Source organism: Thunnus maccoyii, chromosome 15 (assembly GCF_910596095.1).
Source record: "Thunnus maccoyii chromosome 15, fThuMac1.1, whole genome shotgun sequence".
NCBI classification, from domain to species: Eukaryota; Metazoa; Chordata; class Actinopteri; order Scombriformes; family Scombridae; genus Thunnus; species Thunnus maccoyii.
In genome coordinates, this window is record NC_056547.1 from 15,412,230 (window position 1) to 15,432,244 (window position 20,015).

The 20,015-nt window shown below is 38.2% G+C and overlaps 2 protein-coding genes across 4 annotated transcripts in view; one reads left to right on the plus strand and one right to left on the minus strand.

Annotated features, from left to right (window-relative positions):
* On the minus strand, window positions 1-14,651 carry dgat1a (diacylglycerol O-acyltransferase 1a). Its single transcript, XM_042435416.1, has 17 exons — window positions 14,098-14,651; window positions 11,500-11,587; window positions 5,740-5,780; window positions 5,131-5,216; window positions 4,529-4,581; window positions 3,853-3,958; window positions 3,421-3,549; window positions 2,924-2,998; window positions 2,656-2,759; window positions 2,471-2,509; window positions 2,277-2,318; window positions 2,067-2,111; window positions 1,763-1,875; window positions 1,278-1,343; window positions 1,032-1,119; window positions 689-751; window positions 1-533 (listed from the first exon to the last, which is right to left on the minus strand). The coding sequence occupies exons 1-17, from the start codon at window positions 14,388-14,390 to the stop codon at window positions 387-389; spliced, it is 1,578 nt and encodes a 525-aa protein (XP_042291350.1). The 5' UTR covers window positions 14,391-14,651; the 3' UTR covers window positions 1-386.
* zgc:63863 (uncharacterized protein LOC393372 homolog) overlaps window positions 13,717-20,015 on the plus strand; it is a 15,595-nt gene continuing 9,296 nt past the window's right edge. The window contains exons 1-5 of one of the 3 annotated variants that reach the window (XM_042435418.1): window positions 13,717-13,927; window positions 16,682-16,828; window positions 18,233-18,287; window positions 19,177-19,307; window positions 19,408-19,488. In XM_042435418.1, the coding sequence (XP_042291352.1) occupies window positions 16,759-16,828; window positions 18,233-18,287; window positions 19,177-19,307; window positions 19,408-19,488 (337 nt within the window). In that variant the 5' untranslated portion in view covers window positions 13,717-13,927; window positions 16,682-16,758. The other 2 variants (XM_042435419.1, XM_042435417.1) reach the window with 2 other exon arrangements.

A 20,015-nucleotide genomic window follows, 5' to 3' on the forward strand; every position in this document is an offset into this window, starting at 1 on the left:
CTTTCAGTGGACATACATTGACAGGGCGTAATTGCCCCATTGGATGACATTACAGCCCGCGGCTTTGAGCTGAAGCGCTCTCACTCAATACTGGACCAACTTCAAAAATTGTTGTCACCATTAGCCACTGAGACACAAAACGAAGGAAAAATAGGGTCCAGGTTGAAAAAAAACCGAAGTTTCCCTTTAAGTGCAAAAATCGAGAAGTCGCAAACAATTTTCCCGCTGTTGCTGCGGTTTACTGACAGGTTTATACTAGCAGCACTTTCCATCACTGTCACCTTAACCTGCTCTCCATTCACTCATTGAGTTGTCCTGCAGGCTGGTGTGTGTACAACATGACATGGGCATGTTTATGTGTGGTGTGTGTGTGTGTTTGTCCAGCACTATGTGGTGCCTCCGTAATGAATGACATAGTAGTCATGGACATACATCAACACAGCGACAGGCTGGCCAATGATGAGTGACATCCACACGGCGGCGTTGCCGTAGTTTCCAGTCAGATAGCGACCCACAAACCAAGCCAGAGGGACCTGGAGAGATTCAAGTTCAGAGGTCAAAGTGTGTTTTTCTACAGGTTTGTGTGGTGTTGAGAGAGAGAGAGACAGAGAGAGAGAGATGGTGACCAACAAGCAGTGGAGCAGCAGAGGAGAAAAAGAGTGAAAGATTAAGGTTTTATTTGTCTCACCTGAGCCATCATACCCATAAAAGCCCAGAGTCTGAACATCTTCAGGGGAACACTCACCAAGTACTGAGAAAGAGAGACATTAATGAAATCAAATACCAAAGTCAACATTTTAAAACATTTTGACTTATCTGCAAGCCAGCACCTCACAACAATAGGTATGTGTTTTCCTTCTGTTCTCATAATTTTTCAAATAATTCACTATTTTTTGTTTCTTAATTTGCATTGATTTTAAATTATCTACATAATTGTCTGCTTTATTGCAGTCATGAGTAAATAAACAGGCCATTTGATGTACAGACATGATGTCAAACACACAGAGGAAGACTGAATGTTGTTGGTTTACCTCATGGAAGAAGGCAGACACCAGGAAGACAGCAGTTTGAGCCAAAAACTTATTGACCCCCTTCCTCAACATAGGCTTATAGAAGTGTCTGCAACATACACAGATGCATGATACACACAATTAAATTACACACTTAACTTAATCTGGTTCACAATATAATCAATGGCAGTCCACACCTTGAAGTGTAGTTTCTATTTTATTTCACATGTTTGACAATATTTCATTACAGTAAGTGTTTGTTCTCACCTGAGACACCACTTGTGAACTGGGATGTTCCAGTTGGCCCAAAAATATGTGACACTCTCAGAGTTCCTGAAATGAAACCATTTGGGTTTCTTGATAATAGTGACATGTTTTAATGAATAAGATTGGATGCATATGGAAAGTTCCAACAGGCTTTAAAGAATAAATAGCTCATTCAGGAATTCAGGTTACTTAAACTTTTTGGAAACATACTTTCTTTGGAGAATTTGTTAGACAATACCTCTTTTGAATTATCGGTATTATTGAACAAAAGTGGATCACAGCTGAAAATATGTGGACTTAGCCCACTTGCCTCAAATCTGCAAGACAGCAGTCTGCCAATAAACCATCTTAGCAAGATGGAAAATGTACCAAATTACAATGCAGATTAACTGGGCCACACTGTGTGTGTACATAGACCTATGTACATGTGCTTTCATTTGTTTTGAGTATTTGTGGGTAAATGTTTCTATGTTCTCACTACTCACCACCAGTCTTTGTAGAACTCTCTGTCTCCGAACTGCAGAAGCTCTGCCATAAAGTTCATAGAAGAGTGAAAAAACCAATAGAAGAATATTAACCATATCAGATGGTTGGGGACCTGGGAGAGGAGGAGAGGAGAGGAACGGAGAGGAAAGGAGAGGAGAGGAGTCTAGGTTGGTAAGCTAATACACAATGTTCTAATTAAAAGTCCAAAGTTATCACAACTGGAGACGACCTCTGCAGTGGCATAAGGCGATGAAACTTTAAAATGTTTTCTCATTATAAGGTTATGGCAGTTATGATACTTACGGCTAGCTTCAGCAGGCGCTCCATCATCCTAGAAAAGTCCATTTCCTGTGAACACAAAGTTGACACAAAGAATTAAATGTTAATTTTTTCATGATCAATCTTTTATCCACAAAACAACAGAAATTACAGTCTACGCTCTTGTGCATGTAGCTCTCCTGAGTACCATTAATGTTAATTTACAGTAAACATTGCGTATAAATATGTACAAACCTGGAATGGTTTCATTGAGTTCTGTATAGTGGGAACCATCCACTGGAAGACACAAATAAGAATTCAGTTTGTTTGTGTTGTGAAAAGACATTTATTTAATTAGAACAAATCAAATTAATTTCTTTCAAACTGTGTGTCTCATGGTGTTTTGTACAGTGTGTGTATGCTTGTCTGTGTGTAAATGTTCAACATACCTGCTGTATTAATCCCACCAACAGCTGCATGAAGAAAACCTGCAAGAAAAATCAAGTTAGAATCATGACAATAATGCATACATCTCTTTCTGTGTGTGTTTGCGGCTCAATTTGTGGCCCACTATCTCAGTTACATTGTAAAATACCGTATGTGTGTGTATCCGTGTGTGAGTGTTTGCTCTCACCATTTCAAAAAGTCTTCTTATCAGGAAAGTTTTGCGTATTCGAGGCGACCGTGGGAAGTTGAGCTGGTAGCAGAGAGTTGGGGCGTAGACAAAGTAATACATGTCTAAAGACAAACAGAGAAATAAATGTTAATAGTTTATTAGAGTTTATAATACTTAGACTTAGTACGGAGCAATAATTTTGTCCCAATAAATACAGTCCATCTACATTGCTTCAAAATAAAAATAAAAGCTGTGCTGTTTGTCTCCATGCAGGCATCATTTTTACCTCTGTGGGTGAGGTTGCCTGGGTAGGAGACATGAGCATGAACAGCTGAACCATTGGACTGCGCCACAGACGGACCTGAAAAACACACAAACACATGCAGACATAGAGACATTCAACATCTTGAATTTCAAGCATTATTCAGTGAGTTGCTTGCTTAACAGCAGTATAAAGATCTCAGGCTTAAAATGAGCTCCAAACCACACACAATGATAGATGCACAACTCATGTCTATGTGTTAGCCAAAAGCTTCAGTTTGCCTTGCCACCACTAGATGGTAGTAGCATCATAGTGACAAATAAAAAAAAAAACCAAAACATAATCCAGTTTTAGTGTCCACAGGATAGATTTAATGGGCAGGATTGCTCTTTTCCAGAAACAGCTGCTTCACACTCACACAGTTACAAACATTCATACCTCAAAGCTGCTGTGTACAGTCTTATATACTCCAAACTTAATGACATTTATTCAACAGTTAGCATGTGTGTTGATATACTTACATGAGTATGATCGTGTTAATTTCTTGGCTTTGGCATGTCTGATTTCTCTACACCACCTGTTGGTGTCTTGGTAGGAGTACAGCTTGAGAAACAGCACTGTGTAGATTCCTAAGGAGAGGACACCACCCACTGCCCCACACACACACACACACACACACACACACACACACACACACACACACACACACACACACACACACACACACACACACACACACACACACAGACTCAGGGCCATAAATCACAGATGAAAGGAGCAGTGCAGGGAGTATGTGTGTAATAGAAACTAAATCCATTGAAACCAAACAGTTTATTGGTTTTTAATAGTTTTCGTATTATAATTCTTGACATCAATGGTCATTTTAATGTCATTTCTGATGTAGCATACTCTTTTTAAAATCACATGAATATACCGTATAAATATTTAACTACCTGGGGTAATGGAGGTCACAGTGAGTATTGTGGCAGAAGGAAAAATCAACAAGGCTGTCAGGTTAAAAAAGTGAAGAATCAGTCCTGTAATTTCTGAGATGGTACCCTAGAAAGAATGAAAAAAAAGGAAAAAATGTTTCTTGTCATTATACAGAAACAGAATCATTCATATTTTCAGTAGAAATCAATGAAACCACATGTGTTTCACATTTAAAACTTTGCATTTATCATGAGTGTTGGGATTATATATAATCTAATCATGATCAGAAGCGGTGTTCTTATCAGTATTAACAGCAGGTATAAACAGGGGTGGTGCTGTGACACTGAAACTATTGTATAGACTCCAGGAAGCAAATATCCTTGACTGGAGATCCCTGAGTGATACATTAAAAACAAATTTACACTTTCTTTATAGCTCATGTAACATTTTAGTGGGATTTCTGACAAAATCCTTGTAAAAATGTAGATCTTTGGGATTCAAACAAAGAATTAAAATAAGATACGGTCAAAGGTATTGATAATTTATCTGCACATTTGCAATGTCAGAAAACTGTATTACAAAGTCAAAAACTAAGTGAATTGAAGAATTTGGTAGAATTTGTCCACAATAGTTTAATTTTGGGTAACAATATGTATATAAAATTTTGTATGTATGCAAATCATTGTAAGGACTCACCACAGCCAGACGTCTCTCTGTGTATAAGGCTGCTAAGATGAACACGTTAGACACTGAAAAAAGCAGAAAAGACAAAAAACAGATTCATCAACCACAGCAGAACATCATTGCCATGAAACTTGGCAGGCTTACTTTAGTTTATTAGCTTGTGAAACCCCATTTTGACAGTGTCAGAATCTCTGCTCTTTCACCTAATGACTTCTTTTATGCATATATCAAAATGTGACTGCACTGTCTGGAATCGAAACCTTCTTTGGGTAAATAAACGGTGAATACTCAATAACAGCTGTGTTAAAGTATTATACACAGATGATGACACTAACTATGTTTCTATGAGATATGTTTGAGCATCTGGCCCATTAAGTGTAAATCATGTTGTATGAAATCAGTCATCTGGGACAGGAGTAGGCCGTAAAACATGTTTTCTTACTGTCAACAATAACACTTGTGACAGAAACTAATGTCGCCCAATTCAAGCACTGAAAGTACAACACTCGTTTGCTCAGTTCAACTCAAACATCAAACCTAAAGTCAAAGAAGGACAAATGACATTCAACATCTGTTCAGAAGACAAAAAGGAGGTAAGATAAAAAGCTTCATACCGATGATGAGGCATGCAGCTGGCCAGCTATAGGGGTCCTTCAAGAAGAGAGACACTACTTGGATGGGGTCTACCAAGATGCCATACCTTCAGAAGAGAGAAGATAAGTCATTGATCTCACTGGGCATGACTTTAAAAAAGGTTTTTTAGTTTAGAGGTTGAAATGGTGTTATGTTTAGGTAAAGGTTAGAGGTCAGAGAGATCAGGTAAAGGTTTGGTTTGGTTAAGGTTATTGTTATTGGTAAGGATGTTGGCAGGACTTCACACGCTCATAACTACAGTATGATCCATAAAATGGGATAATTTTCAAAAGGTGGACTGCAGATCTCCAGGATTGTCAGCTCACATTGAAATTGTGTGCATACTGTTTAATATCTAATCTAATATCAGTTTTAAAAAAGAACCTTTCATCAAATTTCTTTAAAACATAAGCAAACAACAAGAACTAGCTCTTGTTCCTATTGAGTTTGAATGCATTTATAATAATTTGCTTTGTAGAATAGTGTGCCAAATGAATGTAATGTTATATAAATAAGTGTGAATTGTAACAGCACTGGTTGTGTACATACATTACATAAGTATAACTTTGTGTGTGTAGGTGCATACTCACTTTATAATGTTCTCCAAGAAGAGGCGTGCATTACTCAGCACCTGAAACAGAGGACAAAAACAGCCCACAGGAGACAGTGAGCATGGTTCACAGTATCACCAAGAATCATACAAAAGAAATATTTGATAGCTCTTTAGCTTTGGCCTTTCTTTACCATTTAAACATATTTGTACCCCTAATGCAGGGCTTCATTTTTATTTCTGCACAAACTCAGCTATAAATGTGGTTTATCCCTTTCATTGCCCATCAGCTCTGCTCATGTCAAGTGGCAGATTTAAATGTATTTTGTTTGTCATATTGAGTGAGTTATTATTCAAAACCTTTCAATGATTTGCTCTCAATAACTGTGACTTTAGTGGGTTAAAATGTCACTGCCCACAAAACACACACACACACACACACACTCACTCAGGTATACACACCTGTCCTGAAAGCTGTTTTTATCCTGAGCAACTTGTAGAGAGACCAATATGAGCTAAGTAAAAAGTCACATATATGTGAGTCATATCTGTTGCAATGATCAGATCAGTTTCATACCTAAATGTGGCAATCTCTTCCTGCTCACATCACACCTATCACACATCCTGATGCCCTACTCACCCAGTTAAGAAGTGTTAAGTAAAATAAGTTTATTATTATATTATGTATTAAAGTTCAAGGTCTGAGTCCAGCTTTATGGCTGTCCTCAGTTATCTGAGTTTCTCTAAGATACCACCACCCACTTAATGGAAAGGGGACAGAGTGTATGTATAGTATGTAAACATTTTTTTTCATTCATTTTTATGGCAGTCATTTTCAGTCCATGAGTTAAGAAAATGAGGGCAGTGAGGGTATGACACATGATAAGGTCATGCTGCTGTGTTTATGTGGCATGTTGCACCTCAGCACGCTGGCCTGCCAAGAACCTGCAGCAATCTGGTTTTCATTCAACTATGTCTTTTGTCCAAACCAGTAACCTTTGCTTTAGTAACCTTCAGCATGGACAGCAGAGGACCTTCACGTATGACACAATAAATGAGGCAGTTTTCTCATGCTTTTGAGCAAGATTCAGTGTCTTGTGCAAAAGCACAAACAAAAACAAAAGAAAAGGAAAGAAAAATAAAGATTTGTTTTGAGAGCACAGGTTTTTCTTTTGTTGAGCCACATGTCCACCCATTCATTGGAATATTTATACTTTTATTTTCTTATCTAGCTATATTAAGAATAATTATCATTTACATTTTTGTCAGTAATTAAACAAGAGTGAGGATAAGTTCAAACAACCGATTAATTCATTCCAGTGTTCCAGTAATAACATCAAAGTCTACAAGCACCTTCTGTCTGGTTCAAGTTTTGATAAAGTTTAATTAATTAAGATGTTTAATTGAATTGTAACCTTTTGCCCTTAGCTGTGGACAGGAAAGATGGCTCAGATTTGATAAATGGTGGGGTTATAAAAATAGAACAAGCTTCTAGGGTTGGCTGACTCTCAGGATCCTGACCTGCCAAGCCAAGCCAACTTCATAGAGCCAGTGCCAACGAGGACTGAAAGATCATTTCACTCTGTTCAAAGTTACACTGTAATACAAAGAAGGCAACATGTATATAGGTTCTGCATCTGTGTAAGAGGAAATATAGTATTTGTGAGGACAGACAGACAAAATAATCTTGCATATCACTTTCACTGTTAAAACAACCACTGTCTCTTATATCATTGTTTGAACAGCCTCATAAACAAACTGACAGTCTGTTTGATAAATTGCAACTGGCACTGAACAGTTTTGCTTTGCTTTGCACTGGTCTTGTTGGCCTGTGTGGCCCTTCAAGCCGTTCATGTAGTCTGCTTGGCTGCACATCAGAGGGATCTTGAACTAGTGCTGAACAATTAATTGAAATCTCATTGAAATCACAATATGGCCTCCTGCAATTTAAAAATTGCAATTTGAAAATTGCAGGAGGTGCACTATTTGTTAAAGGAGAAATGTGTGTCAAAATACCATTTTGAATTATATATTGTTGTACTGCAGAGATGTCCAGGCCTACACATCATATTCTACAGACTACCAAACAAACATTTTGTTTGGTACAGATCCCTGCAAAAATCCTACCATAATCATTTTAATATGTATTTCAATGAAAATGAGAATAATGATGTAAAAATTATCATTCCTTCTAATAGTGCAAATCATATCACAATTGCAATATCAGTCAAAATAATCGCAAATGAACCAGCTGTTTAAACCACATCCTATGATGATTTTTGCTCATTGGGGTTTAACACTGTGTTGTATGTCACTATCTTCAGTGTCTGCTTATTATATCCTATCATCAAGGCCCACAGACTAAGGTGTCTGGAAGCACTGGAAATAATTAGGAGCACCAGTCTAAGTCTGCTCAACATCACCTTACATTGTCTTGTTAGTTTAAGCTTTACAGCACATGCTCGTAAGCAAAGCACAACATGAACCACAGTGTCTAATGCCAGCTGGTTGCCAAGCTGATGGATCTGGACTCATCTCTTGAGAGTCATTATGTAGGATGAGAATTACTCATGTAGCAACCAGAAAATTTCAGGCCAGAGCTTCAAGAGTGTTTTCATTAACAACAGGATTAAGTCAAGCACCGTCCATGGATGCAGTCAAAGGATGGAACCGTCAGTGAAGCTTTGTGAGCAGATGTCAATTTTAGAGCTACAACAATTAATTGATCATCAATGAGTCAAATGATAGAAAATTTATGGGCAACTATTTTGATAATCTGTTAATTGTTAAGGTTATTTTTTAAGCAAAAATATGAAACACTGGATGGTTCTAGGTACTCAAAATTTGAGAATTAACCTCTTTTCCTTGTCTTATATTATAGTAAATGTAATATTTTTGGGTACTGGACTGTTGGTCGGACAAAACAAGACATATGATGATGTCATCTTTGGGCTCTAAGAAGTTGTGTGTTTTATAGTCAAAATGGTTCATTGATTAAATTAAGAAGAAGAAAATAACAGTTTGTTTCAGCCAGACTCAAATTTCTTCATCCTCCGAACAACCAGAGACTGTTTCCTTCAACAACAACAGTTCAGTATCACTCACACACAATTCAGAACCTCTAATAGGGAATTAGTGGATTTTCTCCTATTTTGTCCACCATCTAACCTGACTGTTAACAGTAATAATGTCTGTAAACACCTGGCTTTAACATTCAGAAGGTAAAGATGAAGGAAGTACAAAAACACATCTAATCTCTGATCTATAGAAACATGCGCTCCAGCAGCTGACATTTTAGGAATTTTAACAGACACTCCTGGTTATCGAGGACGAATTACACAACTAAGCTTCTAAACGTACACACACACACACACACACACACACACACACACAAGTCTCCGTGGTTCCACTTCACACTCTTACAGCCTAATCCCAAAGGCTTCCTCAAAACGGTCTGAACTGAGCAGTGTCGGCTGTCCCTGGTGACCACAAAGTGGAGGACATGGTCGTCATGGCAATATAAACTTTCAGGGATGTGATTAATCCTGTTACAGAACTGCAAAATGAGGCTTGATTTGGAAACACACACACAAAAAAAAGCACTGGCATTCCCATTTTGCACACATATGCAGAGACAAGTGCGTAATCCTTCATGCATGCAACTATGCAAGTATAAAACCATCCATGAGTGCAAAGTGTGTATGTGTTTGCAAATCCAGACATAAATACTTGCACATATAGTGTCCTATTTATAGACTGGGTCCATTTCAATTTTATTAGGATTATGGCTAACTGGATATTTGTATCCTCCATGCCTGCCATAATACTAACAGTGTGATTGGATGTTCTGGGGCACAGCACGGTGCCTTTTGGAGACAAACACACACACACACACACACACACACACACACACACACACACACACACACACACACACACACACACACACACACACACACAGCCACTGGAACAGTGCAGAAAATTCATTTTTCTGGAGGAGGTCCTCTTGTCCTCAAGTGACCTCAGCCCAGGCGGATATTTAGCTGTGACACATCTGTGTTAAGCATCTTTAACAGAGCCTGTAAGATTCTGCCCGCATCAAACATACAACACATCATTTACTTATTTAATATTTACTGTAAGAAAGGGTTGTCAGGCAGGTTATGAAGGGCAATATGATCAAGATCTTGTTTTAACTAAATATTTTCAAATTTTATGATGTCCAAAAAAGTATTCCAGCACGCACCAGGATACTAGGATTAAGGGATTACATTAACAAACAAAAGGAGTGAACTAGACCTTTCACTCCTTTTGTTTTTTAATGTAATCCCTTAATAAATAGTGTCTATCCTAGTATCCTGGTGTGCCCTGGAATACTTTTTTGACTTTCTGTAATTTGCCCTGCATAAGCTGACACCCAGGAGAGAGTCACTGCTGTGCACAGGGTATCTTCATCTTTTTTATGATGTTTATGTTAGTATCTGGCTAAGTTGCAAGAGCCACAGCTACGGCCAAAAGAGCATCTGACATGAATGCCACATAACTCATTCATATGGCAATCACACTACATCCAGAAACTAGCATATTTTCCACTGCATTTAGCATACAGCCCATTACAGCACCTACGACTGTACACTATGTGCATACACTGTATAATTGCCCTTCAGCTGGTTTTACAGGAGCTTCCTGCTAGTTTATTTTCCTGTCATAAGATAAAAATGTTTTGGCAAACTGCTTCCGATGCTGCTCTCCTACTTGCTAGGTTGGAAATTGTGAGCATGAAGTGTTGAGCATTCAGCAGCTTTATTTCAGAGCTACTGCTAAATTTGTACTTGCCAGATGACGTGTCTTTTTGTGTTATTTTCTATTTTTAGAATCAGAGTAAACTTTATTGATCAAGCATGTTGACTCCACTTTGATCAAAAGATAAGAAAACATGCATCAGGCATGCCAGTGTGTTTTAAAAAATAACATAATACTAGCTGTTTTATCTATGCATGTGTTCACTGACGCTTCATGCTCTGCACTCTATAACCAAGGCCTTGCAACTTATGGATAATAGAAAATTGCTCCCCTGAAGTCATATTTTTTTCCTTGGTGCATGTTCAACATATGATTGTCGTTCGTCACTTCTAAATTACACTCCTGTGGGTATTCTCTGCAGGTATAACAGAATCACCTCCATACTAGTACAGCTGACAAGAAGTCCACTTATGATGACAGTCATAAGCTCAACTAAAGCAAACTTGCCGAGATTCGATTGTAACAAATCAACCCCTATCAATTCAATCAAATATCTAGAAATCAGAAAATACAGGAAATGGCAAACTGAGCCAAAGAAAGACCAACTGTTGCACAAGTAACTCTGCCTGCATATGTGGTTCATACCAGTGTAAAGAGAGATAACATAAAAAGCAACTTATCAGACCACTCACAGGCACACAAACAACAAGTTTAATGTGTCACAGAAAGTCACTGTTTACAGGTCCCTTAACTCAGGAGGATGTTGTGGGCCTGCACTTCTGCTTTTGCTATTTAAGCAACTGCCAAACACAGTTAAAATTGCAATATTAGTTAGTGTGTGTATGTATTTTTGTGTGTGTAAGAGTAACAGTGTGAAACCCTGGATTCCCAGGAAGTACAAAAAGGCCACAGACAATAAAACTCACACAAACATTCAAATGTCATGAGGAGTAATAATTAGCTTTGTCACAGCCTACAATGCTAATTGAATACAACACTGTTGGATGTAAAAGTCCAGTAGATATTCTGTACTCAGTGCACATGTAGCTTTACTCACCAGCATGACAACACACCAGTTGAGGATTCCTCTGTAGTTACTGTAGCCGCTGGCCGAGCTCAGAAGAGACTCTTGGAGGATGTGACAGCTACAAGAAAATACACAGTCAATAATTACAGTATTTTGACAGTAATTGGGCTAGTTGAAGCTCTTGACCATCCTTCCTGCATTTTGTATAATCATGCTCGCAGGAATTAAAATTACTAGGTCTCTCCTAACCACATTCAAACCCCAAGAGAAGAAACACTGAACTGTGTCTTTCAACTGACAAGAGGAAATCTCATTAAGAAGAGACCAAAATTACTGATTTTGCATTTTGATAATGGTAAGCATGTTTTTGAAGACTGCTGTGTGACTCAAAACCTACAGAGCATTTATAAGTCAGTGCGTCATCTCATGGTTAGCCCATAAATGACCACAAAAAGGACACATTTTACACAGCACAAAGTTTTGAAGACTCACTGTACTGCAAAGGTTTATGCTTTTTGTGAAATATTGTTGCTTTTCTTTCAGTCTTTGTTCTGACAGTAAAGAAAATCTGAATCCCAAGTTGGGATAGATTTTTTTTCCACTTTTAAAAGAATATTTGGCTTTTAAAGAAATGAATCATATCCTGCAGTACTATGTTTTTCCTACAGTTGCCCCAACTGAGGAAAGTGTTGGGAAAATTTAGGTTAAAGGGAATGACCTGAATGTCCAATAAGTATTGCGAAAACTGAGTTCATTCATCAGGCAGGAATTTTTACACAATCAGACAAATCAGAGAGGAGATGAGAGAGAGGGCAGAGGAAAGGAGCAGCAAAGAGAGAAAAGAAGAAAATGAAAAGGAGGAAAGAACCAAATAGAAGAAGGAATAGTAGAAAGTGATGGAAAATTGATGGAAGAGGAGAAGATAGGGGGTAAAGAAACAGTTGTAAAGAGAGAAAAGGGGATGAGGAGGACGGGTTATGTAAAGTGAGGTGAAAAGTCAAGTAAGGAGAAGAAGAATTGGTTAATTCAAGTAGAGGAAAGAGTAAAGGGGTTCCTCATGAGGACAAACGAGTCCAGCAAGACCAAACCAGGACAGAGACACACAGGCACAGAGGTAGACAACAACCCAAGTATTGCAAAAGTTGATGCCACATCTGTTTCACAATCACTGTAATATACAGGAAAGTCTTACACGCACACACTCATCTACTTGGCAAGTCTCCAATAAGAAATATTACAATGACTACATTCAGTGTCGTTTAGTTTAAGTCCAAAAGACTTGAAAACTCAGCCAGACATTTTAGGGTTCAGGGCATGTTTTCTAAGATGTGGACATATCTGGAGTAGTGGGCATGTTACCATACCATTAATAGTTATGTTTACTCACTCTCATAATGTCTATTCTCACTCTTGCATTAACTTTTCTCTTGAAATGCCCAGTGTCAAGTTACACTTCCTTCACAAAGTAGTGAGTTAAAAGTAGTTAGAAAGGCTGCAACTTCCCTTAAAAAAACACTACTCAAACAATTGATTTAATTATCTAGATTAGGTAGGGCTGCAACTTTCATTATTGATAAACCTGGTGATTATTTTCTCAATAATTGATTTATTGTTCGTACTCTAAAATGTCAGAAAATAGTGGAAAATGGCAATCAAACTCCTAAAGCTCAAGGTGATGTCTTCAAATTGCTTGTTTTGTTCAAGCAATGGTCCAAATCACAAACAATTAACAATGATATAAAAACAAAGAAAAGCAAATCCTCACATAGGAGAATTAGAGCTGCAAGATTAGTCCATTCATCAATCAGTGGATCGTCAGACAATTAATCTTCAACTATTTTGATAATCTAGTAATTACTTTAGTCATTTTTAAAGCAAAGATGCAAAAAAATAAAAATAAAATAAAAAAAATGCTGGATTTAGCTTCTCAAACGTGAGGATTTAATACTTTTCTTTTGTCAAACAGTAAACTGTATACTATTGGGTTTCGGACTGTTGGTCGGATGTGACCTTTGAGTCTGGGAAATTATATTGCAGCCCTAAAGATCCAAATCAAAAATAGAGATGAATTTACCGATCAATAAACGCTTCAAATCCAAATCAAGCATAGACATTTATTTAACAACATCACACTGGTTTTTACCATAACAGTGACAGTTCTGGCAGGTTTTCCCCCTCCAAACTTGAGCCAAACAAACATGCCAGATTGACCAGACATCCTCTCAAAAGTTATATGCCACTCAATCATTTCCAATCTTTAAGACGAAAATATATACCAGTTAAGTATGCAACCACTGATGCCCAATATCTTGGTTTTAAACCTGTAGAGTTGCTACAGGACAGATGTGTAGGCTACCTTTTTGGGCCTCATTTGATCCACGTTAGAGACAGTTTTGACAAGTTTTCACTGGCTAACTCTTGATGAAAGGGGCAAGGAAATGAAGATTTTATTGAAAAGGTAATCTTGTAATAAATTATACATGGTAAAGTTCAATTAGAAGATGAAAAACATCGGACAACCTAGGATAGTGTTAGCTAGTTAACGCTAGTTAGAGACATTTCAGTTGCCGTTAGTTTACGCACGTAGCTACCGTTGGAGTATTTGACGTCTTTCTAATCAACGGTTACCTGAGTCTCTCGTTAATATCTTCCACTGCACTCCGCTGTTTCTTTGGGCTGTTTGGGAGCTGCTGCTGCTGCCCTGACATCCCCATCTCTCTGTCCACCTTCCCGTTGTTGTTTGCATGTCTGGACACCTCGTCTGTTTTCGCTTTACCAGGACACTGTGGAGGTTTCTCCCCAGCGTCGTGCAACTTGCTCCCGTTGGCTTGCTTCACGCCGCCGCCGCCGCCACCGCCGCCGGAGATGGTCGTCCTCCTCTTGCGGCTTGTGGGCCCTCTCATCTCGGCTCTGTCGCTCATTTCGGCGGGGTTCAGTCACGCAGCTCTTATCTGCCTGACATTGCTGGTCAGACTGCTGTCACCGGTTTCTTTCTCTCTCACTCGCTTTAAAGACAAGGGCTCAGTGAATTGTGGCGCGCCGTGTCAGAGCTGATAGTGTAGAAGCCGTTTCATCACCACTCCAGCTCAAGGTGCAATTGTCAGTGAGGTTGCCAGGTCTGCTTTTTTCAGCTGACATCCCCCTATCGAGCCGGAGTCCCAACCCACATCCTGTTTGGTATCTGTTCCACTTATGGACTGTACTATACTATATTCAGTTTACGATCTAGAGGACTAAAGAAACCAGAAAATATTCACATTTAAGAAGCCGGAAGCAGAGAATTCAGACTTTTTTAAAAATACAAAATGAATAATCAATTATCAAAATACTTACTGATTAATTTAATATTTGGCAACTAATCGACTGATCGTTGCAGCTCAACCTTTCACAAAAGCTGATTTCATATGATACTAGTTTCTCCTGACCAATTTTAAGATAAATTGGCATATATCACAGTAAAATCTGAATACATCATCATAACAATTGATACACAAGATAAAAGGCAAATTATTTCAACTATAGCTCCTATGCAAGGTGATTACCAACTTGGCAAACTGGGCAACTGTCCAGACCCTCAGGAGCCCCAAAGGGCCCATGTTCAACGTGTGTCCATTTGATTAATTGGTTAATATAAACTGAAATGGAAAAGGATGTACGACAATTAATTTGTATCTAATGTTGAGGTCCTTTGTCAAAATCTTGTTTTAATACCTTCAATATTCCTGTTTATATCATGTTTACATGGAGAATATTCTTAAATAAAATTGTTTTAATCAACTTATAACCATACTAAGTTGGGGACAGTGGAGGGTTCAATAGGGGCCCACGGCTCATTCCTTTGCCCTTCGGCCCACTGACAGATTAATCCAGCCCTGGTCCCATGAGACTTCATTGACAGTGCCTTTGTGACTATTGGCCAAAGAGAGCAAATTATAATTCCTTGGCAATTTTATGTGTGTATTTCTATGTGTATTTTATTTATTTATCTATTTAACACTAAACACTTCTTACTATTAAATATGTACTGTATACTGTGAGGTTTTTTTAAGCAGCAGATTTAAAGTCAAAACCTTTTTTTTGGTAAATTGCCCTTAGGAAAGCAAATTTTTGCCAAGCTGTTTCACCCCCAACAAGCTCCAAAAATCAATGAATAAACATCTGATTATGTTGCTAATAGTACACGGATAGACAGTGGAGGGCACAATGTGAAGAGGGAGACAACTGTGGGTCTTATGTCAAACAAGGAAAATCCTGCCAAACCGCAAATCATGTCAAAAGCAATACTCATGCAATGTCTCCTCTGGGATCCCACCATATCTAGGCTTGGTCCTTTAGCTGTCTAGAGAACATATGCTTGGATAAAAAATGTGAGATTTGTTACTGTCAGGTATAGCCAATGCCAGGCATAACCACTATAAGCAACAGAGCTGGGATTTTTTTGTATGCAGTTGCCTGAAAGACAAAACTCTGGGCATCAAACCGACTCGCCTACGTGTGTCCTAACATGAACCTGAACCCGACAGTCAGGAAACCGGTTTGCAGAAGCATATCATGGCATTTAAAACATGGAGGTACATTCATACAGACATACAGTCATGCATTAAAAATATATACAGAAAATAAAGCAACTTATTAAAGAACGTTAAGTTAATGTTCTTAATAAATAACCAACAGTAATCTACATATTGATATTTGTTATCGTGGTTTTGTTTTGTTTTGTTTCACATCTATTCTGCCTGCGTTCTCATTGTTGTGACTTTACATTTTAGTGTTTTTTTAACACTCAACACTTAACAAGAAAAATAAAAAATAAAATGGTCACAAACATATTGTCCATTTACCCAAACACTATGCTAATTTCTTGTTACAGTTGTTATATAGCAGTTTTCTGTCACCCAGTGGAAAAGGTAGATGTGTTACTTCATATATTGCAAAAGAGCGAATCCCTTTTAACACTAAAATAAAACAAACATTGCCCACTATCGCTCAAAAATCAGAACTACAAAACTACAGTCAGGTCAGATTGCGGCGTGAGTCGGTGGGAAAGCCAATCGCGTTCGAGCATTGGGTCACGTTCCATTTCTAACAAATTGCAGCCTAGCAAGGTGATGTCATGTTAGGTTGATTCTTTTAGATAGACACCCAGCTGTTGAGAGAGACGTCGTGGTAGCAGATAAAATCAATGTTTTTTTTTTTTTTTTTACCTGTTTAGGGTCACACTTTCCATTTGTCCGTTTGCCTATGGCACAACAGAAACTTCGTCTTCTGGTAGTCAGTTTTTAAAGGGGGATGAAAAGGCTCAAGAGGAAGAAACATAACGTAGGAGTTGTGGTGAATGGGAATCGATCTGTCACAAGAGGTGAGTCAAGCAGCTAGCTAGGTAACAGTTAATGTTTAAGGTGTTGACCACAGAATAATCGCAAAAAGCTATCTCTTCAGTCACAGCACACCTGTATATGATCTTAGACAGATTAACAGTACGTGTAGCCTACAGACAGAAAGCTCGCCAATCCAGTTTGCTTGGTTTAACGTCATTGAACCTAATACTATTACAGAAGCCACCTGACTTCAGATACAAGACACTGATCACAAGTTGTTTTCATGACCTGCATCTTTTAGCCGCCCAGTCGTCTTCTTCTTCTTTTTTTTGTACACCGCCTTTAGTCAAAGTAAACTTTAGCTTTATAGCTACAAGTGCTGCTTGCGTGGCAGCCTGTCAGCCAACTTGGATAGTTAGGAAACTTGCAGCCAGGCAGAAGACAGATGGAAATAAAACTTCTATCTGTCCTCTGTCTACTAACTGTGCCACTCATTTCATCATTCAACACTAGATTTTTGTTTAACCTAGTGTTTGAGACTCATTATAACCAGTAATGTGAATATATTGTAGACACAAAATGAGTTAAGACATTACTAGAACTTTACAATAGAGGTGGGATTAAGTAGAGCTGCAATTATCAATCAATTTAATCACAGATTAATCTACTGTTGACTCAATTAATAGAAGAATTGTTTAAAAAGTCAGACAACAGTGAAAGTTCAAAGATTTCACAGAGTCAGTTCAAGTCGACAACTAAGAAAACCAGAAATATTCACATGTGAGAAGCTGGAGTCAGAGGATTGTGTAAAAATATCTTGAATGACTGTCCACTTATCAGAGTTGTTGCTGATTCACTTTCTGTCGATCAGCTAATAGATAAACTGAGTTGCGTCACTTCTAGAATTAAAAAAAAACACCTTAAAACATCTTTTCATTATGTCGTGCTGAAAATTTGAAGTTACTACAAAAAAATCAAAGTACCATGGAAAAGTCATACTTATAATGATTAATATAAGCTGTAAAGCTTGTGTCAGTTAATGTATTACAAAAGAGTATATCATGATATGGTGATTATTTATCCCAGGACGTTATATTTTTGGTTGTGTTTGTCCGTGCATGTTTCATGCAGATGATTGCTAGCCTCTATTTATAACCTCAACGTCATCACATTCCTTCCTTGATTCCTTTATCTTTCATCTCCCCACATCTTTCTGTCCCTCTCCCCCACCCTTACGCTTTGCACTTTTTCTTTCTTTCTTTTCCCTCTGTGTCTTTCTCCCAATGTCTCCTGTTACGTTATCTTTTTCACTGTTTACCCTCTGCTCTCTTATGTCTTTCTTTCATTCCTCAAACATTTATTTTCCCTTCCTCTTCTCCGTTTATCCTCCTTCTCTCACTCTGTATTACTTTTCTCTCATCCTCACATCTCTTTGTCCTTTACAGAACCAGATTGTGGGAGGAAACAGAAGTTGGCTGAGATCCATCAGGCTTTGAACAGGTTAATATTGATATAATCAATTAAAGTTTGCCTGTTAAGTTGTTTTTTTTCTTCTATGCTGAACAGTATTCACAGTATAAGTGGAGCTGCTTAAATGCAGATATCATTTTCTTTCCCCAGAGTTTGTAACATTTAGTCAAAACAACATCTGGATTTGTGAAACATTTGTTTGAATTATTTGAATTGGCTAAAAATGAGCAAACATGCTGCTAATGGGGTCCTCTTTTCCCAAAAAAATGCACCTTAAAATGCCCATATTTGTAGAATCCCTCAAAGTTTTGACAGTTTCCATTATACAACATGCCTCCATTAGCACCAGAGCAATAGGCCTCAGATCGTGTTTTCCCAAGTGAGAATGCGTCTCCTTCTGCTCTTCCAACACACTGTTCCACAATTAGAAGGAATGCATTTATCCACAGACAGTGACCTTCATCACTCCCTACTTAGCTAATTTCACACATGAAGATTACTCACATTTTCACAGAGGAAAAGTGTGACGAGGATCATGAAGACTCTAGTGTCAGGAGGCCTGTGGGACTAGATGGTAAATGGCGCAGGAAAGCTTATGCTGAATTGGAACAGGAATGACTTTATGTGTCCAAATAATACACTGACAAGCAGCCAGACTAATTGCACAAAACAAAACAACGGTTTCCTTTGTCCATTCAACCTAGACATGTGGATACACATCCTATTGTCAACAGCACAGGGCAGATACCAGGGTGTTAGTCATGGAATTTGACTGTCTTGAATGTAAGATTATTCATAAAACCCTGTAAAAAAATAAAAGCGTGTATAAAATACATTCAAAGAATAGTCACAATGGGAGTTTTTGCTGTATAGGCAAATCACACTGAATAATGCTTAATTCTGACTTTTGAATGGACAGTGATCCAGTGGACATTGAGACCCTGAGGAAGGCAGCAGCCAGTAAGGGAGGACTGCTCACTGATGAACTGAGGAGGAAAGTCTGGCCCAAACTGCTGAACATCAATGTGTATGATCTACCACATAAACCTGGTTAGTGGTTGACTACTAATAATATTGACTGGTTTGATGAATACTACATATTACTAATAACACTAACTAATTGTAATAATACATTTTATTTCTGTTGCAGGTCGAGATGTGAGGGAAAACCACAAGGACTACAACCAGGTAGTCCTGGATGTCAGGAGGTCTATGAAGCGGTTTCCTAAAGGTCTGTGTGAATGCTATCTCTAAAGATAGCAGCATAGCTCAGGCTGCAATTTATCAAACTGTACTCCCCGTACTTACAGCAACATGCAGATATCTGGCCAGGATTAATAATTAATGAGTTGAGTAAAAGCTGCACCAGAACATTTTTTTGTCACAAGATGCCTGTTTTGGCAGCCGAAATCATGAGGTTGTGATGGAACAGATAAAAAGTGTCCTATCTTTTCTATCTGAGAGGCCATTCAAGATTCAGTCCCAATGAATCATGGTATTGGCTATGTAAATGTTTGAAACAGTGGTGAACGAGGGAAAGCTGGACTCACAACATCAGCTCCTCAGTTTCATTGATATCTGTCTGTATACTAAGCTACTTCATAAATGTAAAGTTGTAGAATTTGACAGGTCTTCTTCCTACTGAAAGGTGCAAGAAAAGTTAGAATGATGACTATCAATGTTAATGTCTTTTTAGGTTGCACTTCCTAGAAGTTTATGCATATCTTGTTGAAAGCAGCTCATGTTTACCCTTTTATA

Coding starts and splice junctions, on each gene's coding strand:
- dgat1a (XM_042435416.1), bottom strand. CDS start 14,390: ATGAGCGACAGAGCCGAGATGAGAGGGCCCACAAGCCGCAAGAGGAGG. Junction 11,588..14,097: donor GATATTAACGAGAGACTCAG/GTAACCGTTGAT, acceptor ATTTTCTTGTAG/CTGTCACATCCTCCAAGAGT. Junction 5,217..5,739: donor TTCTTGGAGAACATTATAAA/GTGAGTATGCAC, acceptor TCTCTTCTGAAG/GTATGGCATCTTGGTAGACC.